Genomic DNA, 26,623 nt, shown 5'->3' on the forward strand with positions numbered 1-26,623 from the left:
ATTTTCCCTCTGCTATTTACTAAGCCTCCAGCATTTGAAGTCTGGTCTTTTTAATAAATTTCTAAGATTTTTAACTAGATCGAATAGTTTTTTACTTGCTTGTTCCCTATTATATTTATTAATCCTCCAGTGTTTGGTGTAGTCTATGAAATAAATTTCTGTGGTTTGTAATTTAATCTAAAAGTGTATAATGATTCAGTAGTTTTCTATGTATTTTTCTCCTGCTATTTATTAATTCTCCAGTATTTGAGAGTCTGGTCTATGAAATAAATGTCTGATTAGTAATTTAATCCAAAAGTGAAGATTGATTTAGTAGTTTTCTAGTTTTTTCCCCCTTCTACTATTTATCCCCCAGTATGATTTGGTCTATGAAATGAATTTTTATGTTTTTTAATTTGACCCAAAATTATAAATCAATCCAGTAGTTTTCTACTTATTTTTTTTTTCCACTTGCTATTACGTGGGAGATGGAATTTGGAGGTGACAAGGATGTAGAGAATGAAACGACAAATGAAAAGAAAGTGACTAAATATGCTTAGTTCGTGACTTCGAAAACAAAAGAGAAGATAGACACATATGGATAATTAGGTAAACTTTTTGGCGACTCTGAATGTTTAGGGAAAACGTTTAAATATCAATTTGATGAAACTTACCGGTTTAACCACTTTATATTGCATGAAAATCGTTATCAACCACAGGATTTAATGACGTCGGCTTTTCTTTCAATTCTTGCTAACCTTGACTTCCGTTGGTCCCATCATTTGTCACTCAAAGCAGGAAAGGGAAGTTCAAGCAGCGAAAGTGGAAACAGTTACCTTTATGGAAGCAGGTAAGTAGTGCGTTTTTCATTTTACAGTTCGCAAAGTATATCAGTTATTGGGTTTTTACATTCAAATGGCATGATTTAAAGAGATTACATTAGATTATTGTTTTTTTAAGTTAACGCATTGATTATAAAACATTAATAGTACCATGCTTTTTTTACGATACTGTTCCAGAAGAACAAAGCTTTATTTTATAGATTCTTTTTCTATCCATACACACTGATCATCTGAAAGATGCCACTAAATATTTAACTCCGTAAGAGCTCGATTTTCATAATAAAGTGTAACACTCTTTAAAGTATTGGAATGAACTTAGTTTCGTGGATGATTATCCTTATTTGTGTGTGCTTTGCATAAATTAGAAAACTTTTCTCGTTTGTCATTTTATCCCCTGTATTTTTGATTGATTATCCTTATTTGTATAGGCTTTGCATAAATAAGAAAAACATTTCTCGCTTTGACATTTTATCCATGTACAACTGCAAGAAATATTTCATATCAAGGCAGGAACAGCTATAAATAAAGCTGCTATAGTCAATATCCATCGATCGGTCTCATTAAGCGAATGCTTAGCCACCAAGAATCATCCAATCGAACAATATGTAAAGCGAGGTGACTTTGTCACGACTTCGATTTGCATCGAAAATGCACACATTTAGACCCATTTGTTGTTTTACAAATATTATTCATAGATGGAACACAAGTCAGCAATTTATTTAACACCAGCTCTCTAAATTTAATCATTTCGTAACATTTTTTTTAAAATAGTAATAAAAGTAATAATCTTACATCCAACTAGGATGGTATTGCAAAGAACAATGCGCCAAAAAATAAATGGACCATCATGAATAACTTTTGATCTAATGTCTAAGTTCTAGGTCTTAACCTTAATGGTTTGAAGGGGTAACTTTAAATATGCTAATTAATTAGTGCAGACGATATTTTAAGTTACGAAATCAGACACAAAAATGCACTTCCTCTAAATAAACATACATTTTTCGCCGACGGATTCGGATTTCTGACCCCCAAAACATAGGGGGTAGCCGCAATCTAGGAAATATGGTCCCCAGTTTGGTCAGGAGAACGAACCCCTTAAAGTAACTTTCATTTGTTTCTGTGTATTTTGCCATATCTCGAGAACTTTTTCAGCGAATTGAAAATTTTTCATACACAATTATAAGATTCATTTATCCAAAGATAATTCCATATAAAAAATAACTTTTAGTAAATATTTATTATTTTTTATAATTTAAATTATAAATGGTCGGAAAAATTTTGAATTGCAAGAATGCAATTTTACATGGCAAAATAAAAAATTAGAGTGAAATCGATTGTCTCTGAGAAATCAAATTTTAAAGAAAATTTTTAAAATTTGATTTCTCAGGAACTATTTCGCTAAATTTCTGTATTTTTCCATGCAAAATTACATCCTTTTAAATAGTGTAAAAAATTGTATATTGCAATTCAAAGCTTTAGGTTAAATTTTAGGTCAATCAAAAGTTACTTGTTCACTCGTTGATAAATTCAGCTGTTAAAATTTTATGTCATAAAACAAATTCATAACATGAAAACTGAAATAAATTATAAAAATATTACATTAAACTGAAATATATTTCTAGAATTTCTTGTATTTAAAAGATTACAACACATTTAAACATATTCCCTTGTAGTAAAAGAATTAAAAACCATGCCTTTACTGTACCTTGAAACATGTAGCAAGTTACAGTATGCTTTACTGTTCCAAGTAGCAATCACAATACAGTTTAAAAAAATTAAAATTATGAGCTAATATTATCTCACAATTAAAATATTTCAGAAAACCTTTCTCTAAAACCAAATAAAATCCTGTTGTTATAAATTAATATTCTCAAAAAAAGAACATAAAAGTTTTTAAAAAAATGTTCAACTCTTTTAAGTGGCGAACTTTTTTTTCTAACCAAGACATTAACTCAATGCTATGGATGCTAATTTTTACTGCGATGTTATCAATTTCTTATGGTCATAATTAAAAATAAAAATAACGCTAATATTCTTAAAAAAATTTCAGAAGTTGTCAATATCCTTAAGTAAAATACCCTTACCTACTTTTCTAATTACTTTATATTTTATCTAATTACCTTATATTTTATTACTTTATATTATATGGCCAACTCCCAAAGCGGATGTACAATTTTTAATTGAGGCCGAGATAGCCTTGTTGGTAGGGCGTTGGGCCATGTCTAAGAGGTTGTGAGCTCGATCTTCGCCGGTCGAAAACACCCCGTGTAGTAAATGGTGACTGATACACGTTAAATCTGTCTAGTCACAAGGTTCTCCTACTTCCCATAACAAATCAATATCTCTGGGGGTACTGAATTGGAGATTGATCATTCTCTGGTACGGATCAAAAGTTACGATTTGATGATGAATGTGGCATTAGAAACAACAACACGACTTTTAATGATCATTGACATTATAATTTTTAGTGGACATGGAATTTTTTTTTTTTTTGGTTTAAGTCGTTGTTTCAATTATTTTATCAATTTTCTCTAGATCCGTCATGAATAAAGCAATTGCCTTTCTACTTGTTTGCTCCTTGGCATTTTATGGATGTTCCGTAGAAGCACAAAGAAATCGTCAAACGAGTGGCGGTGTCAGGGGAGGAACTGGCGGACGGGGATCCGTATCAGGAGGACCTAGTGGAATAAGATTCCCAACTGAAGAAGAACAAGGTGTAAGAGGTGGCAATTCAGCGAGAGGATTCCGTGCTGGTCGATGGCCAGGTGGATTTTATGGAGGAATTCCAAATTGGTAATTTGATTATTCACATTTTTTTATATAGTTAAAATGCCGGGATAGTCTGGGTTGGAAAGGCGTTGAACTCATATTCAAGAGGTCGTGAGTTCGATTCCTACCGGTCGAGAATTTCCCTTGTAGTAAATGGTGACTGGTACACGTTAAATCTTTCTGCTCACAAAGTCTTCCATTCTTCTGTAACAAATAATACCACTGGGAGTACTCAAATGAGGATTGATCGTTCCCTGGTACAGGTCAAAAATTACCATCTGAGGATGAATGAATGTATGAATGAACGGGTCAGCCCTACAAACGAGCCGTGACGTGTGTGTAGCTAAAGTAGTATTCTTGGCAATAGATAGCGCAACTAAAAAACAAGAAACGCACCCTCTGTTTTAAATTTGCTTGGTTTCAACAAGCAGACTTGCCGATATTAGGAAGTGGCATTAGAGAAAACAACAATATAGTTAAAATAGCTTACTATTTTAGGAAGAATATATTACCAACTAGAGCAAGGATGGGCAAACTACGGCCCGCGGGCCAACTGTGGCCCGCCGGAAGGTTTTATCCGGCCCGCGAATAGAATTTTAATTTGCCGATCAGTGGCAAATATAAACAATATACATCCATTTTCTTGTCAACTATTCAAAATTATTTCTGTTTTTCCTTTTTTAACAAAATACTGATGACCTTTTTACTTTCTCTATTTTTGTTCTACTAAACATAAATTGATGGAAATAGTTAGCACAGACAACTTCAATTGGTAAAATGTTGAAAGCAGAAGCTCTTTATAGAATAGCCTTAGATTGGCTCTAACTAGCGTTTGTCTTTCTCGAGGAATCTAAAATAGGTAAATTGCGCCTCGCATTTGGCTGACTGCACGTTTTAAGATCCAATGAGCAGACAATCTAGCAATCATCTGAAGCAGTTGTTTCTAAATATGCCAAAGTTTTACAAATCATTACCAAAACTAGTTTCCAAAATTTAATATTTCATGCCTAGAAAATCAGCGCTATGTTTGCTTAATCTTATATATGTGAACAAGAGTTTTCAACTATGAACCTTAGAAAAAATCATTTCAGAAGTAGACTAACAGAAAAGCCTTGTTCCTTAAAATAAGCACATCTCACTTAGAACCTTAATATAAAGAACTTTTAAAAATGAAATCGCAATTTCATTCATCTCACTAAATATTTAAATTAAACTTGTATATCGCTTTTTTTTAAATTTTGAAAGTTTTAGTTGGCCCACCAAACATTTTTTCTCCCGATTTTTGGCCCTCGACCAAAAACGTTTCCCCATCTCTGAACTAGAGAGTCAACTATATTTGTAACTTCTTCATATGCATGTAAATCTAATAGCTTCAGCAGCATGAATTCGCAAAGTTAACCATAACTTTTGTAGAGTGTTGAACTATTTATTTTTTGAACTATAACAGTTTAAGTTTTTGCTCAAGATTTTCAATTTAATTTAAAACCTCAAATTACTTTAAACCTTTAAGGCAGATGGACACTGATTACCCTTTTATATATTTTTTAATGACACTCTAATTACAAGTAAGAATATGCATTGGTATTTTTTTATTATAAAAAAAAAACAGTCTAATAGTTACTAAAAAATATATTAGATTATCGACTTATATTTGTGCTGAAATATAAAACCTAAAAGAAGTAGTTTGAAAAAAAAAAAGCCATTTATTTTCAAAAGTTTATCAATAGTTAATTTTGTAAGCTAACGAAATTTCAATGATGAATAATTGTTTTTCTTGGATCTAAATAACTGCAATTAAATGCAAATTTGAAAAATTATTGTTTGGAAGTGAGCCGTGTTTCTAAGATTTTACTTTTAACGCAGAAAAAAACACCACTGTTTCATGCTGTACTTCATAACTAGAAATTATTAAAATGCTAAATATAATATTTTCTAACTTATTTTGAGCGAAATCAATGCAAAATAATGAAGAAGAAATATGAAAAATATGTTTAATAAAAATTTTGAGTCAAAGGGTTAATCATTTCAAATTTGGCATTCGTCTCTTGGTTCTATTTCACACGGTGTTTTACTAAACCTCATTTATTTTAATTATTCATCCATTTTCTATTTTGTTTATCGTTAATGAATGAATTTTACTGTAATCATCACGTTGCATAATCTGAAAAAAGGCATTTCCCAGTTTTTCTTCATATTTTGCGTAATTCAACTAACTACATAAATTAATTTATAGAGTGTTGATCAATATGACAGTCACTTCAATAATCATTTAACTTTTTTGCCACGTTTTACCTTTTTTTCCACTGCTCATAGTAAAATTTATAAATAAATAAACTATGTATATTTTACAAAAAAACATTTTTTAAGATCGAATTCCCTTAAGATCTTTGTTAAGAATTTCACCCTAAGCCATATGTGCTCTTTCTGGCGTAAAAAAAAAGAAAAAGAAAAAAAAAGAAAGAAAAAAAAAAAGATGACACTAGATTTGAATTTTTTCGAATATTTTTTCATATCTTGGAATATATTTTCATATACGAGGGTTGCTATTTATATTTCTGGTCTTGGCAACAGTAAGTGTTGCTAGGCGACCGCAGACGATTTTAATCGAAAGTTTGATATTTTTAAACATAAATTCAGCAGACGATTTACCATTATAGCTTCATTTGTGTTGTTGACAGTAAATTGAAAAGTTCTTCTCTTTAAAGAAATGGAATTGGGTATAATATAGCCTACGTCACAGGTTGTGCTGTTCCTACTAAATTTAACCCATGAACGGCATTTTCTGCGAGCCTAACTTCAAGCCACAAATAAACAAACGAAGTGTTCGATCGTTTAAACAGCTGCTCGCCAGATTTTATTGCATTATAAAGAAAAGTTATTGAAACTAAATAAACAACAACAACTAAAACAAATAACAACAACTACTAATAACAATAACTAAATAAACAACAACTACATTCCATTCGTTTAGCATTGCGTCATATGTTGTTCCTACTAAATCGAAGTAGTTGTGTTTTTTTCATATTATACCCAAATTGAATCGTGAACATTTTCGTGCCATTCTTTTTCATAACTTTCAACGTGGATTGTCAAGACAAGAGTGCTTCGATGAACTTAATTCTTTATTCAGCGGTAAAGCGCCATCCTACAGCACTGTAAAAAGTTGGTATAACGAATTTGATCGTGGTCGATTCTCGATCCAGGACGAATCCCGTGCAGGTCGTCCAAAATCAGTTGTTGTGCCAGAAAAGATCGATGCTGTGCGTGAACTGATAAAGCAAGATCATCTTGTGACGTACTGTGAGATTGAGGCGTCTTTGGACATTAGTATGACTAGCATCAATAAAATATTGCATGAACATTTGAGCGTAAAGTTGGAAATGTTGGAAAAATACGTTCAAGGTACATCAAAGGCTGTGTATAACGTCTACACAGGTGACGAATCATGGATCTATGCATATGAGCCGGAAACAAAACAGCAATCAACTGTATGGGTCTTCCAAGACGAGGCAAAACCAACAAAAGTTGTTCGAGGAAGAAGCACATCGAAACAAATGATTGCCTGTTTCTTCGCCATTAACGGTCATGTGGCAACAGTGGCGTTAGAGCAACGCAGGACGGTCAATTCTGAATGGTTGTTGCTGTTGTTAATTTACGTCGCACTAAAGCTGCACAATGGGCTATTGGCGACGGTCTGGGAAACATCCCGGAGGATGATCCGAAGACATGCCATCACAATTTTAATCCTCTGCGGAAGGGACAATTCTGAATGGTACACGACCATTTGTTTGCCAGAAGTCATCGGAGAAATTCGAAAAAAGCAGAACAGGCGAATCATTCTCCATCATGACAATGCGAGCTCTCAAACATCACTCAAACAAAGGCATTTCTGACGGAGCGAAAGATCGAACTGATGGGTCATCCGCCGTACATCCCTGATTTGGCACCCAATGACTTCTTCTTATTCCCACACATCAAAAATAAATTACGTGGACAACGATTTTCGACCCCCGAAGAAGCGGTTGATGCATTCAAAACGCATGTTTTGGAGTTACCTCAATCAGACTGGAAAAAGTGCTTTGAAAATTGGTTCAAACGCATGCAAAAGTGTATTGATCATCATGGAGAATATTTTGAAAAACAATAAAACTAATTTCGATCCTACATATTTGTTTTCTCATTATTAGGCCAGAAATATAAATAGCAACCCACGTAATCCAAACCTTAACGAACTAGACGTAATCTTGCTTCACGTTTATGAAGGGTGCTTGCCTTGAAATTAAAGATATTTTGAGGATATCAGTGCCGGAAACTAAAAACTCTGATTAACAACAATCTTCTGTTCAATTTAACATTCAACTTTTCCTTTGCAGGTAATCCTCTTTGTCCATCGATTGGACATTTTTTAAGATTCCTCTCCTTTAAAATCTTTAATTGCATTCCATTTTAAATCATTGTTTCTTTTTTACAAATCCTGATTTGAATATTGCATGCACAGCTTAAGCTGATAAAAACACGAAAGAAAATTTGAACTTACAGAAGATGAAATAAATTTCTATAAAACGATACAAACGAGTTAAGAGTATGTAAAATCCAACCGAATGACGAACAACTCTTTGATAAATTCAAAAGCACTAACTCCAACTTTTTTCTAAATTTATTTTTTGTAAAATTTTTTTCTTCTGAGGTAAAGTTATCTATGATTAAGTTGAATTCATGATTCAGCTGTTGTTGCCATTCAAGGATATAGAAAATGCATGGGAAAAAAATTACAAAAAAAAAGTTTAGGAAAAATAATAGTTCAGTTACAATTTTGAAAATCTTCTGACAGTTTTAAATCTAAAAATTTTAGCCACGAAGGCATTTTTCCTGAAAAATACAAATTTAAAAATAAATCAGCCAGATTTTTACCAGACTTGTGTGAAAAATCTATAACTAGGTTTACTTAAATATCATGTAAAGTGTTTTGAAATATTACATTGTTTTCTGAGTCATGAGTACTTTTTTTTTAGGGAATTTCTTGAGAAAAATGCAATTTTTTAAAAAAAATATATTTCTTTACTTTTAAAATCATTACAATTCATCTTCTGGAGTGAATTAACTCATCTTCTGGAGTCGCTAGAAGTGCTCTATAAGATTTTCGAAATTTTTTGTTCAGCAAACCAATTTCGAAAATATGATTTTCCAGATTTATTAAAAAATTTAATTATATCCTTTTAAAACATTTTTACGTGGTACGTAAGTAATATTAATTTCACATTCTCGAGTTTAAAAAAATTCAGAGATTAGGAAAAATGGCTGTTGTGAAGAAATGTTTTGAAAATAAAGGTACAATAGCAGTAAACGAAGAAGCTATTAAATTTTTTGAAAAAATGACACATCTACTACTAAACCAAATTAATATATTTTGTACACTAAACTAAAAATGATTTTGAAAATTGGGAAAAATTATTTTTTTAGAAAAATTGCTTGTTGAAGTAAAAATTTACCAAATTAAGGACGCTGAGAGTATTTTACATCATGACTAAGCAAACCACTTGGTAACTTTTGTACTCTCAGCTGAAAATGTGCTTGATAATTTCTGTAATTAAAGAAGCTAGAACCAGACAAAAGTGTTAAATTAAAAATTAAGGACAACTAAGACAAGCCAGTTACTTTTCAAGATTTAAAAAGTTGAGCCTTACTGCTTCGTCTGACAAATTGACTGGTTTCTGATCATCATAATTTCAGTATTAGTCGTAGGGTAAGAATTCTGCTTTGCGCCACCTGTAGCCCATTTCGATCGCCAAAAGTGACAATTGTTTAAATGCGTGGAACCCACGTGTTATCGGTTTATCTCTTGCTCTTTTAACTTCTTACATAAGAACAATTTGTGAAAATCCCCTTAGTAAAATTCAAATTAATTACTAATGTGTGTTCTTACATTATTTTACGTTGTTCTTACGTTATCAATGTTTACAGCGATGCCAACTTGCTCCGCTTTGTAGGAATTTTTTTCCCCCAGTGTTAGAAAAATGTACGTTTTTATGTGGGATTCTTGGTTTAATAAATCTATGATTTTATTTTATTTTCCCCACCACTAAATATAAATAATCCAGTAGTTCATATAAAACGCCACTTAATTCAAGTTATCTAGTGGTGAACGTTTAAGTTTGGGAAAAAATTAATCCAAGTTCTGCAAGATTTGTTTTTAATTCTCTACTACTTTATAAAACCTTTTTTTCTAAATCGGAGCAGTTGGCATCCCTGCGTTTATTAAACATGTTTTCAATTTCAGTGCATGATTAAAAAATATGTAGTTTCCATTGTAATTAACACTTTTAAGTTTCAAATTTTCTATTTCAGATAACAGTAGGAAGAATTTAATCAAAGTTCCTCGCCGCTACGTTTTGACATACAGTATGTGACACCGAAAAATTTCAAGTTACTGTCATGAAATGTTTATGCTTGTTTTAAACTAGTTCTGAAGTTTAATAAATTGATTTTTAAGTTATTCTTCTATCTTAAATAAAATTTAAAAACATTTCTGATTTGATTGTTAACGTTGCGCAGTAGACTCATTACTGGGATGTTGTCATGCAATTTTGATATAAGGTAGTGGTGGGACTAATTCCCATGGCTAAACCAGGTTCTTCAAATAGTGCAGACGTTCGATTAACTTAGAGGCTTTGATTAATGTTCTTAAAAACAGTAATGCTGGGGCACTCCAGGATGTGTTCCGAAGATACTGAGATGTTGCAGCTTGCGTATGGTGGAAAAGTTTTCATTCTATTTTCAAATCTTCAGATTTTTGAGCAGAACAGTTCTAATCCTACAGAGCATAGTTGAGATGCTTCGAGTGTTTTTAAACTTCAAAAGATCACTTGCAGATTTGCTGGTATATCAATAATGAGCAGGTGTTTTGTTTCTTTCAGAAAATTAAAAGATGATCATTTTGAGAGGGGTGTCATGTTCTCTTTAGTATCAGATGGCCGAATTTCGATATATGATGCATCGCAATTGGAAAGCCTAATTATTTAATTACATTTCAAAAATATGCCTCATAATTGCGCACTCAGCTAATAAAATGTTTCTTGGAAATTTAAGATAATAATGCAAAAATATAATATCAATGAATTCCGATAATCAACAAAACGAATCCGAATATTAATTTATCAAATCGGTACCTTAAACATATACTCCAGTTGAAATTAGACCAGATTCAGTGCAGACAAAAAAAAAAAAATCAAATGAAAATTTTAGTAGATCAACACAGAACAGTTACGTCAGAAGTGACGGCTATTTCACAATCTAATAATATTCCCGAGACTGGAAATAAGTTATCGAACTATTATGTTTATTCTAACTAATGCTAGAAGACATTTATCATCAGAAAGCATGTGCATCACAAAGTCATCTCGTTTTATAATAAATTATCTTCTTCAAAATGTCAGTCATATTTAGGATACCTGGCATTTTGAACAGTCTGCATTGTAAGATTACTCTTAAAAAGGGGAAGAAAAAAAAAACAGATCAGTTTATATGGTTTACTTTTCTTTCTGGAAACAATTATTTTTTCTACACATTAAAATGGCCATTTTTGAGGAATTACTTAATCTAAAAATAAAAAAAAATTTGACGTTTTAAATTAAATACTCTTTTATACAAAAATAAATTTATACTTAAAAAAATCTGAGCTAAAATATACATTATTACTGGTGAAACAAAAATTAAATAAAGTTTTTGAAAATTGGCAATATCACTATCAACATACGTTTGAAGTTAATACTCAGACCTAGATAATTAAAAACAATTTATAGCCCTAACCACCTATCAGATTTAAATTGAACATGAAGGCATGTTGTAAACGGAAAAAAGGAATGTTTAAAATTTTGAAGCAAAATATTACTATAAAATGTTAAAATTATTTTTAAGTAGATAAAAATATGAGGAAAATCTTTGCCAGACATATTACATAGGGTGCATCACTTTTAAAAACTGAAGTTGATTTTAGATGCTGATAAACTATTAGGAAAGCAATACATCCTACATTTTAGGTCTGACAAGACTAAATATTCTTTTTTTTTTAGTCTACTTTTTTATTTTATTATCATTAATGTTTTTTAGTTTTGTGTCTAAACTAGTTACTATTACAATAGCTATAAGCAATAAAACACCATAACAGCTTGTATTAAATATCTAAAGAAAAAAAACTCTGTAAGGCAAGAGATATACTGGTATAATTTTATTGATGAAATAGTGTACATTTAATATACCACATATAGCTTGCACGTACCAATATCAACTATGACTTAACAAAGAGTCATCACAATTTTTATGATTAACAAAAATTATATTAAGAAATCGGAAAAATTAAACTGATAATTTTAAAAAAGTAAAAAAAAAAAAATTAAAAATAGGCCTATAAAAAGGAGTTGCAATTCTTACAAAAAAAAAAAAATGTAAATGGAATGAAGCCTTCCAAGTAGAAATTGCTATTTTGCACAATGCAAATTAACTATGACACAATTTAAAACAGTGATACAAAAACTAAGGAAATATTATCGTTCACAGAATAAGCAAAAATGCAAATTAAATCATTTCAAAAATATTGAGAACTGAAAATAATAAAGACTAACTCATAAATGCAAATATGATTATGCAAACAGTTTTACTCATGGATCTACAATAACCATCAAAGAGAACAATTAAAACAATACACATACTTAGCAAAAATTACATTTTTGTAAAAATATTGGCAAATAGTCCATATAACAGAAATTGAAGGCATTTTAACCATATATTACAAGGCATGTAATTTCAGTTTTACAGGTACTTGCCTGCCACTTTTTCATAAACAATATGAGCTATTTTTAAAATGTTAACACAATTTAGTATGAAGAACATTTTAGTGACTAAACCCAGAAAAATGTACAAAAGTCAAAACATATTTCATGCAGTGAATTTTTATTTAAATTATATAATTTTTAATTAAAATAAGGTTGGCATAAAGTTTTAATGGTTCCAATATCAAGATATATCATGAAATTTTTGTGTAAAATTCTGTTTAGCAATTTAAAATATTAAATAAAAAAAGTGAGTTAGTTCATGTAAACCAACCATGAAGTTTTAATTTTTTTTCTTCAAAATATCAAAATGCAAAAAAATTACGGAATGATTACTTCCCTATTGCATAATCCATTTTGATATTTTGAAGAAAAAAAGACATTAAAATTATTATTTCGGTTTGCATGGTTCAGTTTATTTTCGGTTTGCACGAACTCACTTATCTATACTTTTATAAAGATTTTGAATTACTAATGTAAAGATAAACAGAATTTGATATAAAAGATTTCTTTCACAGTATAGTATCCTCCTAACATTTCATCTTTATATACCACTGCCCTTCGGCAAAATACTATTTAAGTGTCGAATCGCAGTTTTAAGATCAAACTCTGTTAAGGGGCATTTTCAGAAATTCTGAGTAAATTATTTTAAGGAATTTCAAATCCTGCAATATCAAAGTTTTTCCAAATTTGCACCAATTTATAGCATATAAACATTAACTCTGAAAAAATTATGTTACTTTAATAAGAAATATTTTTTAAAAGACAGAACTTACATGCCAGCTCTAAATATTCAGTTGCCAATGGTGATTGGAAATTTCACGCACTGATATACATGATAAATTATTGTAGAGTTTTAATAGCAGAAGACACATTTTTCAGATATACTCCATACTCAAGTTAAAAAATTAAAATGATGGTGTTGTAAATAAAATCTGATGCAAAAAAGAGGATCATCATTTGATGCAAAAAAGAGGATCATCATTTGATGCAAAAAGAGGATCATTGCCCCAGGATCATTTAATCCTAGCTGTAATATTCAGTCGCCAATGGTGATTGGAAATTTCACGCCCTGGTATACATGATAAATTATTGTAGTTTTAATAGCAAAAGAAACATTTATCAGCTATATTCCATACTCAAGTTAAAAAATTAAAATGATGGTGTTGCAAATAAAATCTGATGCAAAAAAGAGGATCATTGCCCCAGGTTCATTTAATCCTAGTTTGCATAAACAATGCAAACCTACAAGAGCAGTTACATGAACACATGTAAAATATTTTATGAATATTGAACTAATAAACTATAAATATTAAAAATGGCAATTACCAAAATATGCAAACCAATTTAAACATAACTCAACTTAATTTATCTGAGATGTCAACATTTAGTGTGCTTTTTCACTATCATGTAGTTCATGTTTTCTGTTCACTTTGCTGTTTTTTGAAGTAATGCAGTTAGTGACATTAGAAATTTTAAAAGCAATTTAAACAAAATGAAAAAACTTTAAGGAAGATTTTATAAAAGTATTAACAAAAAAAAATAGTTTCCAACTTAATTAAAATAGAGAAATAAATTTGTTCTCCTGTGGAAAAATAAGGATTTGATTCCAAATTAGGAAGTGAAAAAAAAAAACATTCTGAAACATAAAAAATAGTACCAAAAAATTATAAACATTAAAGTAATTATAAACAAAAAAATTAAGATTTTTCATAAATTTTCAAAATATTTCTATATACCCAACCTCTTGATAGTTGATATCCCTGATATATTATCATACAAAAAAAGAAAATAATTAAAAGCCATAAAAATATATTGTTAATAAATACACTAAAATGAAAAAATGAGATCAGCTTAACATTAAGATCAAGCAAAATATGCTTAACATTGCCATAAATTAACTATATCAATGTATAATGATTATAACAATAGGATGATTGTTTTCAGAAGATTAAAGCTAAGATGAGCGACTGTAAAAAGAAAAAAAGTTAACTAAATTAGGGCTTAGCACCTTCCTTTGTCTAAAAATATATGAATGCATAAAAGCGTAATTTATTTAAATAAAAAAAATTTACTTATAATGATTACAATAACAAAGCACAAAATCAATAGCTTAACTGAATAATTTAAATTTTTTTAATATACAACTACATAAACGTTGCAAAAATTACATTTATTTTTTATGGTAAAAAAAAAAAACAATTATGAATTATCTAAAATCTTCATCTGAGTTTTCAAACCAAAAAAAACTTATTATTCTTTTTTCTAGGATTCAAATAATTTTCAAAAAATGTTAGTAAAAGTAGTATTTGTGATTTATGATAAATTTATGTTATATATTATTTAGCATGTTTTGTGATAGGATTATCGAGATTTGAACTGCTTTTTTGTAATAAGTCATTAAAATTACACCAAGAACATTATTTTATGGTTTTATCAAACAGTTACAGTATAATGCTGGAAATAAAATAAAAAATCTGTTATTTAAGTTAGTAAAACACATTCTTTAAATTTGCTTACAAAAATTCCGCACATTTATTTATTTATCTTAAAATTCAGCTATTTATCTGTTAGTATACATAAGATAATTTACTGAACTTACATAAATTCCCATGCTCAAAAATGGGCTTTGAATAAATTTTACGATCTCAAATAAGATTTCAAAACATATGATGAAAAGTACCAAATGTATGAAATACAGTCTAACAATAAAAACATATTGTGAAACTATGCTTTGCATAATCCTCAAAAATAAGTCATCAGTAGAAAATTCTAGATTAAACCTCATTCTAAATGTTCAACAGAATATTTAAAACAAAATTTGACATTGAAATTCCAATATAAATTAAATATTTTAATATATTATTTACACAAATTAAAAGGAAAAATCTATTTAAAATCTTACTGGTACTAATAACTAATATTTTAATTAACTTTATAAATTTTAACATTTTACGTAGGAATTTAATGGAAATCTTAATTCTCCATTTCAATTTTATAAAAGTTCCTGCATCAAACGCCAGCACAATTAATCAGGCTGCTTTACAGTAAGCTAAAAATAAAATTGACAAAAATAACTCTTGGTTAATTTATGCATACATATATACAGCAAATAAAATAACCACAAAGGAAGACTGAATTACAATACAGAATAAAGCATGCAAAATATATCAATTTTGATATATTTTCAAATTTTTGGTCTTAATACAAAACAGAATATTTATAACTAGCAATGTGTGTGAAATCTAGATCCATAATATAATAAAGTTATACATATATTAAGTATTGTGCAAATACATTCAAATAGAGGAAGTTCTTCAGCAATAAACTATCAAATGCCTAGCAAAAGTTGTTGGAAAGCACAAATATTCACAAAATACATGGGGGGCAAGAGAGAAAATAAATTCAAGAATCAAGTTGAAGTTCTTCAAATGATTCTGTGCTAGCATCTGAGCCATTGCTATTAGTTTTGTTCTTTTCTTCTAGACTGTCAAGAACTTCCTCATTTGATGGTAACTCTTCAACTTTTGAGCCACCACCTTCTATGAGTGAGTCGATTGAGCTTATAGTATCTGGCAACTCTTCCAGATCTTTGGCAGAAGTTTCCTCATCATCTGCTGTTTTCTCAGATGTTATTTCCTCTTCACTCTCAGCTAAAGCTTCATAAACAAAGAATTCACTTTGCTTGGATAATGGAGAAATGTACACAATTTTCTCACCATCACACATTTCAATTAAGGGATACGCTTGAAGCTTTTTTTCCTATTAAAATAAAGATTTCACTACAATATTCAGATTGAAATTCCACTATATATTTAAAAGAAATCAATAAAAAAGATTTAATTGCTTAAAAAATTATGCTTAAAAGTTTAATATAAAATGAGATATTTCACATAAATGAATATTAAATTTTAATTTGAGATTTTAGGATTTAACCTAACAGTTAAATAAAATTCATAAAAATCTATGTATTTATTCAGGGGTCTGTCCAGGGCAAATTTACTATTGTTTAGCGGTACCTTCTTCACAAATTCAACGTTCGATAAAACAATACTTTCACAAATTCAACTTTAGGAAAAACGGTACAACGTTAAAACTTGTCTGAGTATGTTATAATATTAAAAATCTGTTCTTTTCATCTCAGTATACTGTTACTTCGATATGCTAAGTGTGTTGAGTACTTGGTAAAATACTAATTAAAATTATATTGTGTGTATGCTGTGTTGATTTAATAATTTTCACAAACTATTTCCAAATTTTCACAAATTAGGTACCTTTTAAAAAAACCTAGACAGACCCTAGTTATTATATATGTTATTATCAATGTACAAAATGACAGCATTGTACAATATGGTTTCTTTCTTTCAAGACAGAACAGCCCACAGTGGACTAATTTTCATTATGGAGAGAATTTTTGTTACATAACTTAATCTCCTTTTGGGTCTTCCTTTATGTTTTGGAGAGAGGGGGGATGAAATTTAAAATATTGATTGCCCCTTACACATTTATTCCTTCTATATGGCCCAGCCACGTCATCTTTAAAGTTACCACGGAAAAAAACATTAATTAAGCAAGAAAATAAAATATTAAAGTATATAACTTCTAGAAAACATAATCAACAAAAGTATTCTACTCCCTAGGGCCAAGGCCTACAGTGCCCCTCTCAGTTTTCTTGAGCTTGAACTCTGGGATGCAGGCACTGGTATTCCGGTTGGGTAGTTAGCTGAAAGCGGAGCCCCCAAGTATGCTTATTTCATAGAAGCAAAGGGATCAAAGGCTAAATCAACCTTACCTGGTCTGAGGATAGAACCCAGGACCAATGGCAGGAGAATGAGAAGCGTTACCACTATGCCACCTGGCAAATTCATAATCACGGATAAAGCAAATTAATCATTCATTACAAGACATAAACATAAATCAATTACCTCAAGATATTCATAAAATTTAGGGACAACTTTGTTTATAGCAATTAAAACAGACAGAAAACTGTAGTGCGGAAATTCAGTGTAAACCACATATTCCACTGCAGGGAATTTTGTGATTTGGAAGCCTTTGGCAGACATTCTTTGTCTCTCTTCTTCAGGAACTTCCTTCCCTTCATCATTCAATACAACACCAACAACAGATCTTCTTATATCATCACCGACCTAAAATGATTAAAAATTTTAGAAATCTAATTTTTAAGTATCACACAATGCATGTCTTTCAAATATTTTATTTTGAATGTAAACATTTTCCTCAGTTCCATTAACTGTGAATGAAGTTCAATCAGTTCTTGCTTTTGAATGAACATTAATTCAGAGTCTCTATGGCGAAAGTGGATACATATATAATGCATACTTGTACTCTTTTAGAAATGAAATTCAAATCCTCAATGAATCTATATAATATAAGCAGCTAATAATAAGGGGTCATATAGCATAATAACTGAACACCAGCTATTATAAGGGCATAAAGCTATTAATAAAAAGTGATGTATTAAAAATATCGACGATAATTAACACTTATAAAAAATGCACAAAACTGAAAAGCATCTGCTGACAAAATTAAATATAATTCCAAATAACTTTGATTATTTGATGTCCTTTGTGATTTTACATAATTAGATTAAGAAAAACAAGTTTTTAAAATTTCAATTCATCGAAATAAAAATAAATCATTCTTGAAGGTATTTTCCACCAAAAAATTATATTATTTAAGATGGTCAACACAAGGTTTTAATCTAGATTAGGTAAGTAATGAATGTGTAATGCCCCCAGGTTAGGATATAATAAATGTATTATTTGGAAAATTATATTTCTAAAAAAAAAATTTGGGAGGGGGGAATTTTAGTAAATTTAATAAAGAATAATCTATAATCGTATTTTTTACTATTCATCAATCGAAATAATTTCACATATATTAGTTTCTGGTTGTGAAAATCGTGAAATGAAAGAAAAATGGTGAAAATAGACAAATTAGCGAAAGCTTACACGATTTAGCGAAGGTTTAAAATTGAAATTTTAGATTGCAGAACTCTTAATTTTTACTTTAAATCTTAACTTACTTTAAATTTTAGATTGCTATGAAAATTTAAACAGATTTTAAGTTTAATATATGGAAGTCTGTGATCAAAGACTTATGGACTTTACATAAAAACAACATGTCCTGCTCCTACTTTCGAGACCTGGACAGGTGAAACAAAAAACCAGGAATACAATCACCCCAGATTCTCGTTAGCCTGGTAACAGAATTTACAGATTGAATTTTCAGCACTTGCTTCATAAATCCAAAATCCTATGCAGTCCCAACAGTCAGCCTAGGAATATTATTGTAAAAATTCACCTTTCTCTAAGATACATGTAGTAAAAACTTGCAAATAAAAGGTTCTTATACATTCAAACTTCATGTTGTTTAAATTTAAGTAGAATTTTATGTAATGATACTAGAATAGCTATGCTTGTAATCAAGTAACAGAAAAAAAAATTAATATTTGCAATTTGCAGTGTTCTCTCAATTCAGCCTTTTAATTTCATTAGAAACAAGTTTTGAGCTGTTTTGAGAAAGGAATCTAGGCAATTCTTATCCATTAGTTTTTTTGCTTTTTAAAATAAAAAGGAAACCTAGATGACAAATATTATGGAGATGTTGTAATAATCTGCCCGCTAATGGGATAGTAAGCAATAAAAAATAAGAAAACCCATCTGCACTTAAATTTATAACAATGCCAAATGCTAAAACTATAACAAAAATTCATTTTTTAGGACTGGAGACTAAAACGAATCCTGGCAACCTCTGAGAAAAATAAAAGACCTTGGACGAAACAATTTCAGAGTTATAGGACAAACTTATATTTCTTTATTTATAGGGAAAACTGGGGTCAGTTGGTCCACTTTTCAATTTTATCTTATTAAAAACTAATTTGTATAATTCGATTTTTTTTTTGAACCGCCATTTTAAATGCTATATATGATTTTTTTTTCTTCCTTAAATGTTCTGTGGAAATTTTTAAAAAACAAATGTTGAATAGGATCAAAACTTGATTGGGGTAGAGGTATGCTGGTCCAACTCATGGTACACATACAGGGGTGGCTTTGTGCCACCCCTGTATGTGTTGAAACTGATTTTTGTTTTAAAACTGTTTTTTTTTACTGACTTAAAACTGATTTTTGTTTTGCCGGTGGCAAAAACTGATTATAACTAGTAAAAATACCCTTTATACTTTAGGTAAATACTAAATGACATTCGTTTAAGTAATCTAAAAAATTTAACTACATTTCGTCAATGTAAAAAACTTGATATAATAATACTTAATGTAAAAAAATTTAAATCACAAGAGTGAAATTTCTGAAGCAAAGCAACTGAATTGATCCTTATTAAAATTGCTCAACAATAGAAGCTTTAGCTTTATGATTTTCTTGTAACTTAAACAACTTTTCAATGCATTGTTGGAAAATATATAATTTTGTTTACATTAAATATAAAGAATAGTAAATCAAATATTTATATGAAATAAAGTAATATAAAAATAAATATATATACAAAAATTTAGAAGTGTTCTTCCTAAGCATTTTTAATCAAATATTTATATGAAATAAAGTAATATAAAAATAAATATATATACAAAAATTTAGAAGTGTTCTTCCTAAGCATTTTAGAAGTGTTCTTCTAAGCATTTTTAGACAGCCTACCCTATCTGCAATTTGATCCCTATAAATGCACCACACAAAATTTTGCTGTCATCCCTTAAACACTGCCTTTTTACGCATGTTCCATCTAAAAAAATAATAAATAACTCTATGTTCAAATAATAATTACACACTGGTAAAATTATCTGTGTTTATGGGTTTAATTCTGATTACTATAACAAATAATTTCTTTGTTAGGATTGTTCCCGACTTTTCAAAGGGGAAGGGGCATAATTTTGAATTTAAAGGATTTTAAATTGAAAAATTATTTTTTAAACAAATACTTTTTTTTAAAAAAAAAGATGCAATTTTAAATGTTTTTTTTCTCATAATTTTCAATTTGAATTATAGAAAAAAGCTTCCAAGTTGTTTTATCAATTATGTGCTTTTTTAGTTAACTATCTTTTAAAAAAAATTATGCTCAGAGATTGTCTTTAAGCATGCCTATGCCTTTAATTATTTTTTATGAACTACAAACTTTTCTCTTACTTTGATAAAGTGTGAGAATTACTTTTTGAAATATATACATAAAATAGTATAAAAGGATAATTTAAAAAACGTTGGGGATCAAATTCAGTTTTTACATAATTTTACACATTTTGATAAATTTTTACGGTATTAAATTAGTGTCCTTTTCTGTGAGGAAGCGCCCTGCCCTTTTTATTCCTTGGCTTTGATTTTAGTCTTATTAACTCTAAGTCACTAGTTTAAGTCTAATTAACTCTTAACATAACTAAATGAAGCCACTTTCAAATAGTTTTTCTTATTTTTCAAACCATGATTTGCATGGCAACAGTCAACAATCCAATCATGTAAACAATTGAGTACTTACAACTAAAAAAGAATAAATAAGGCCTAACCATGTGATTCAAATAACAAAGTAACGCCCAATCATGTGGTTGTGCTTGGCTGGTAAACAGCAATTAGGCTTGGTAAATTATTATGCTACAGCCAATTTTGGATCAGAGTTAATTAAATATCCATAAGCAATGTCACATGTGCGTAACAAGCCTGCTTGGCCTCTGAATTGTGACATAAGGGAACGCCAGAATTTACCCAGGATGACATCAGTTGCTGGTATCCAATAGTAATTGCATCTTGGTTATAACATTTGCTTCTTCTAAGTATTATCTTAAGTCATTTGGTAAATTTCTTATTAAAAATCAAAACGAATAAATGAGATAGATATTTGATTTCATTTGATAAAAGTATTACAGGGTTCCCACTCTATGATGAGATTGAAATTCAAGGACTTTCCAGGACTTTTCAAGGACCTCAACAAAATTTTCAAGGACCTTAATCTAAGACCAATTTTAAAAATTATTCTCTTCTATTTTACTAGAAGCAACAATGCTTGTTGTGGCAATAATTAATTTCAAATATAATACCTAAATGCTTTGCCTATATAGAGAGAAAAGAGTATATGTATTATGGACTAAAATTTATATTTTTTTAAAAACAACCGTACTGGTTTTACATATTAATTCACAAAATCATTTTCAGCACAATCTATAACTAATGGTAATGAGGTGTTAATGGTGAAATCCTTTAATCCTGTGTATTTCCATGTGAAGGCTGCATGAAAGACATAGCTAAATCTTAGGTACTCCATATTCCATGACTATTCCATAACCCCTCCTCTCCTCTATTAAACATCGTTTCTGAAATTATTCATCCATAATTTACACAACCTTCTCTAAATGTTATGCAGCAACAATTCTTTCTGAAAATAAAAATTAGAAGGAACATATCCCATTTTCACCATGTTTAAAAGCATTATTCGTTATGTGTAATCCACAACTGCCAATGAATATGACCTGGTGGGAATATTTCTCTTTTAATTCACACTGAAGCTTCTAATAGAATTTCCAATTGACATAGGGTCCATCCATGGATAATTGAAGTATTTTAGAGAGCTTTTAACCATCATCCATGCATTTGTAAAAAGAGGACAAAATATTTTCTGCAGTTCCATGACCCATAAATTGGGAGGTAAGATACTTAGTGCAAACTTTATTATCAATTCCTTACCATAATGTCCATCTGCTTAGATTGTAGAGACTGATTTAACGTCTCATCAAAGAGTACAGTGTAGCAATCAACATTCTTCAGCTCATTTATAAGAATCCCTTTGAAGTATAGTGCCAATCCAAAGGAGCCCAAATAGGCTCACTTTGTGGCACTACAAAAAAATTGTCTCGCTATACAGCTATCAGCAAACATTTTGGAGAACAATTTACTAATCCCTTCACAGGAGTTACATGAATAATTACTAGTGATGCACTTCAGACTCCAGAGAATTTCAGCATCAAGCACATTCCTTTTGACCAGATAAGAAGACAATGTTACCTCGGCCACTAAAGTTTCTGTTTCACATGGGGCACACGATGTTGAAGGAGTATTTACACCAGATGAATTAGATGTTGATGTCTTTGGAAAAAGAGAACTCAGGGCATGAGACTGCTTTTTTGTTTTACCTTTCTTTCATGTGTGATTTCAGAGCAGATTCTTCCATTTTCGCGATATCGATCTCCTTCATGCATAATCGGCACTTGGCTCTGAACTTCTTTTCGGGCATCGATAAAATCCATTCTTTATAAGCTTGATTATCCATCCATTGGGGATTAAAATAGCACTTCCCAGGCATAACTAGTCTAAACTACATAACACAAATACGAAGCCGTGCCTTTGCGAATACGCTTTACAATAAAGTTTTGAAATGACGCAAACGTAAGGACAAGTGCGGATGGTAAAACGGCAAATTTATTGAAAACTACAAGGTACATATTGTTACGAAATTCGAGAGTATTCCAGTTTCGATAAGAAAAAAGAAGATCTAAGCATATGCGACAGAAGATGAAGTGGAGTCTCGCCCCGAACGCATTGATTGTCTGCTGTGCTCCGCGCGCTTGGCAGACACCAAGACGCTAGGCCCGGTTAGAAACGGTGGCGTTAAAAACCACGTGAGAGAGCTCGGGAACAAAACAGAAAGAACGAGAAAGATCCGCGGGTGTTTTATAAAAAGGGCCGCCGGCAGTATTGGACAAATTCAAGGACCTATCAAGTTTTTCAAGGACCTAAGACGTTTTTCAAGCACTTTCAAGGACCTAAATTTAGCAAAAAAAAATTCAAGGACTCTCAAGGACCGTGGGAACCCTGTATTAAAACTTTAATACAACATTCTAGTTGCATTTAAACTAGTTTCAATGTTAGAATAGAAAGGAACTTATCACTAAAAAATTTAAAAACTAGTTAAAATTTGAGGAAAAGGTAGTTTCACGAAGAAGGCAAGTTTATGTTATCTAACAGACTAGTTTTGTTTTGCTTTCATGAAAAAGAAATGCAATCACACATGGAATGTTTAGAGCTGCTTAATAAAGTTTAATACTTCATTTATAGTAAAGAGTTTTTGATTCCTGACTTCTAAAAAGACAAATAAAACTAGAGACCTTGTGATAAACAAAAGAAAATAAATTTAAAAGATAAAACTTGTAGACACAATTAGGCAGACTACATTTAACATTTCTTATAAATTTATTCCTGTTTAATACTAAGCAGTTCCACTGGACACCTTAGAAATTTCAGTTGATACAAACAAATAATGGAAAGGGGAAGATTTCTGTATCGTGATCTGTGGCAGAATAATCGCCAAGTCTTGGGAGACTTCAGGGCAGTGACAGCCGAGAAACTAAAAAAAAAAAACGTTACAAAAAGGGACCAACTCGAAAGGCATAACTCACAGCCACCCTCAGGCAAACATCAACATGCTTTTTTTTAAAAAAAAAAATTGCAAGCTTAAAATTGATTTGGCACCTTCGCGATTGAAGTTGGCGCGAGAGATCTAGATACGGAAATATCCCCATGGAAAGTTCTCATTCTTTATTTATGAATGATAAGAAAACACATGACTTCTTTTTTATTTCAAATTTAATTGTCTTGTTAACAAAAATTAAATATGTTAACAATAGTTAAAGTGATAAGGTACATTTGACTCAAGAAAAAAAATTATAAATTAATAAAAAAAAATTTTTGAGTTTATTATGATTGTACACAAATACAACTTCTTACTATATTTTAATTATGACAATATCATCTATAATATATTTACACAATAGCACATAATCTAGTTTACTTATTACAATTAACTGTACTTATAATTAAATTTTGACTCTTAAAATACTTGTAACAAATTATTACACAGACTAGTTTTTATAATCTGTCCGTTTAAATTAAATTTATTGCTCAGGGACATAAAAGATAGAGTGAAACAACATTTCAACAAAACCATATTTTATGCAATTTAATCATTAGCTAGAAAAAAATATTACTTCTTTTGGATTATCGTAATAAACTCCAATGCATCGAAGCTGAGGAGCTAATGAATGAGCTTCTGCATAAACAAGGCTGCTATCTTTGTGAGATCCTCGTACAAATTTGTATGCTATTTCCAACTCGCTGAATGGTGATTTACAAGTTTTAATATCAATAGGTAAAAATAGTCCGGAATGCCAAGCTAAAAACCAAAGGGTTATAAAGAGGAGTAAAAGGAAAATGGGTATAAGAAATAATATCACATAAGTAGCATCCATTGCAAGAATTTCCCCGGAATCCATAATTTCTTTTTAAGTTCCTTCAGACTCAGATTTTTTTTTAATTAGCATATCATAACAAAGAATAAACCGGTTACAGCTAAAAGTGTAATATCCGCACTGAAATTTAATGAGTGGTAAGGCTTGACGCAGATGTTGAAGGTTGCTGAAAATGAAGAGCCATTCTCACTGTATACAAAAAAAACTGGACAGGGATTTAATGAGTGGAAAAATTTCGCAGATGGCCAAGGTAACTAAAAATAAAGGGCCAATCACAATGCACACGAAAAAGATTCTTATATTCAATTTCACGCATGTGAGCAGAAATTTCATGATAGAGTTTTTCACAGGTATTTCACCTATCAGATTCTCATTCGCACTTTCCGATTCGCACACGCGAATTTTTGCATGCCGTGTGAACGGTCCATAAGGAGATTGGGGCTACCTGATTGATTTACGCCTACTCTTACGAAACGTTTACGCTTACGCTTTCATATTTTCAGTCTTTGAAACTATTTATTTCGGAATTATTCTTTTCCGTATTATTTTTCTGACTTCTTAATGCTTAGACAATATCGAGTAAAGTATATAAAGTAATTTCATAAAAAGGTAATTCGATGTCGGAAAAAAAATAGTCAAAATTAGCGATTCGCGATCGCAACACTCGAATACGCCATCTGGGGAGAGACCGGTTTCATGCTTTTAGCCCTTCTCCTTTCCCTCTCCTCCTCTTTTCAGTTGTATAGGAATGTACTACGATATTTTCCCTTTTCTTAATATTTTTCCTTTTTATTTAATAAGAATATTTTTTAAAATTTCCATAATACTTTTCTTTAGAAGTATGTTTAATGTAGTTTTCAGTTCCATATAGTTTTTCAAGTTAAAAGATTTCAATCTATATGAAAATCAAGAGAGAAACTAACGTACTTCCTTCCTCTATGACTTTCCACACGCTAATGGGGAAAGCATGTGAAGTGTTGCCATAGGAAAAGAGTTCTGCTCTACGCCACCTGCAGCCCATTTCGATCGCCAATTACACTCAAAAGATAGCAACTCTGATTTTGTGGATATTTTCTTGTTTTTAGTTTCAAGATAAGTTTCAAAATCGCAACGCTCGAAAGCACCATCTAGGGAGAAGATCGAATCGATGTCTTGACCCGCTCCTCTTTCGTCTCCTCTTCTTCACAGTTGTATGAAAATGCACTTCGATATTTTCCCCTATCTTAATATTTTTCGGATTTAATTTTTAAAATATTATTTCAAATTTCCATGACGCTTTATTTTAGAACTATTTTTAATGTAGTTTCAGTTCCATTTAGATTCTTAACTCAGAAATTTTTAATCTATTAGAAAATCAAGACAGAACTAATGTACTTCCTTCTTCTATGACTCTCCACACGGTAACGGTTGAAGCAATTGAAATGTTGCATAGGCAGAAAGTTATACATCACCTGCAACCTATTTTGATCGCAAATAAAAAACTTGAAGCAAAAATATGATGTTGGTAAAAATGCTGATATCGGTATTCTGCGGTGTAATTGAATAAACACCATAAGTACTTCAAGAAATATTTCAAGAAATATGACTTAACCGCTATTTTTCTTTCCAATTCAATACTATCGATTCAAAATATTTCAAATTTGTTATACAATTCCTTATATTATTATTATTATTATTTGTTATATTGTTCCTTAATGTTACAATAATAATATTGAGGGGGAAAAAATTGCTAATCTGTAGTTTTAAACAAATAAGGAGTTACGATGGTTTTCTCCGACTGATTATACTTCTGCGCAGCTAATTGTAAATTGAAAATCAACTTAACTCATGCATTACGTCACCCAATTTGCACGTGTCGTGTGCCACAGTTTAATGCAATGACGTGTTTAAAGGTTGTTCTTTTCTTTCATTTATTTATTTTCAAAATTGTTTTAAGACTTCCATTGTATTTA

General features: G+C 30.3%; 2 protein-coding genes across 2 annotated transcripts; one reads left to right on the forward strand and one right to left on the reverse strand.

The window, feature by feature from the left end:
- The first annotated feature begins 673 nt into the window (after positions 1 to 673).
- LOC107451559 (uncharacterized) lies at positions 674 to 10,083 on the forward strand. Its single transcript, XM_043048980.2, has 3 exons — positions 674 to 829; positions 3,357 to 3,614; positions 9,936 to 10,083. Coding segments are annotated over exons 1-3 (384 nt in total). The 5' UTR covers positions 674 to 704; the 3' UTR covers positions 9,937 to 10,083.
- Positions 10,084 to 11,799: 1,716 nt separating this feature from the next.
- LOC107451576 (testis-expressed protein 264 homolog) lies at positions 11,800 to 24,797 on the reverse strand. The gene is made up of 3 exons (XM_016067722.3): positions 24,411 to 24,797; positions 17,341 to 17,562; positions 11,800 to 16,177 (listed from the first exon to the last, which is right to left on the reverse strand). Exons 1-3 carry the CDS (start codon positions 24,693 to 24,695, stop codon positions 15,821 to 15,823), a joined length of 864 nt encoding a protein of 287 aa, XP_015923208.1. The 5' UTR covers positions 24,696 to 24,797; the 3' UTR covers positions 11,800 to 15,820.
- Between the last annotated feature and the right edge of the window lie 1,826 nt (positions 24,798 to 26,623).

The sequence above is a fragment of the Parasteatoda tepidariorum genome, chromosome 7 (genome assembly GCF_043381705.1).
Source record: "Parasteatoda tepidariorum isolate YZ-2023 chromosome 7, CAS_Ptep_4.0, whole genome shotgun sequence".
Classification (NCBI taxonomy): Eukaryota; Metazoa; Arthropoda; class Arachnida; order Araneae; family Theridiidae; genus Parasteatoda; species Parasteatoda tepidariorum.

Bases quoted from the DNA above. Each gene is read 5' to 3' on its own strand.
- LOC107451559 (XM_043048980.2), top strand. From the start codon at position 705: ATGACGTCGGCTTTTCTTTCAATTCTTGCTAACCTTGACTTCCGTTGG. The intron at 830-3,356 runs GTAAGTAGTGCG...AATTTTCTCTAG, and splicing joins AGTTACCTTTATGGAAGCAG to ATCCGTCATGAATAAAGCAA.
- LOC107451576 (XM_016067722.3), bottom strand. From the start codon at position 24,695: ATGGATTCCGGGGAAATTCTTGCAATGGATGCTACTTATGTGATATTA. The intron at 17,563-24,410 runs GTAATATTTTTT...TAATCATTTTAG, and splicing joins ATTACGATAATCCAAAAGAA to GTCGGTGATGATATAAGAAG. The intron at 16,178-17,340 runs GTAATTGATTTA...TTATTTTAATAG, and splicing joins AATTTTATGAATATCTTGAG to GAAAAAAAGCTTCAAGCGTA.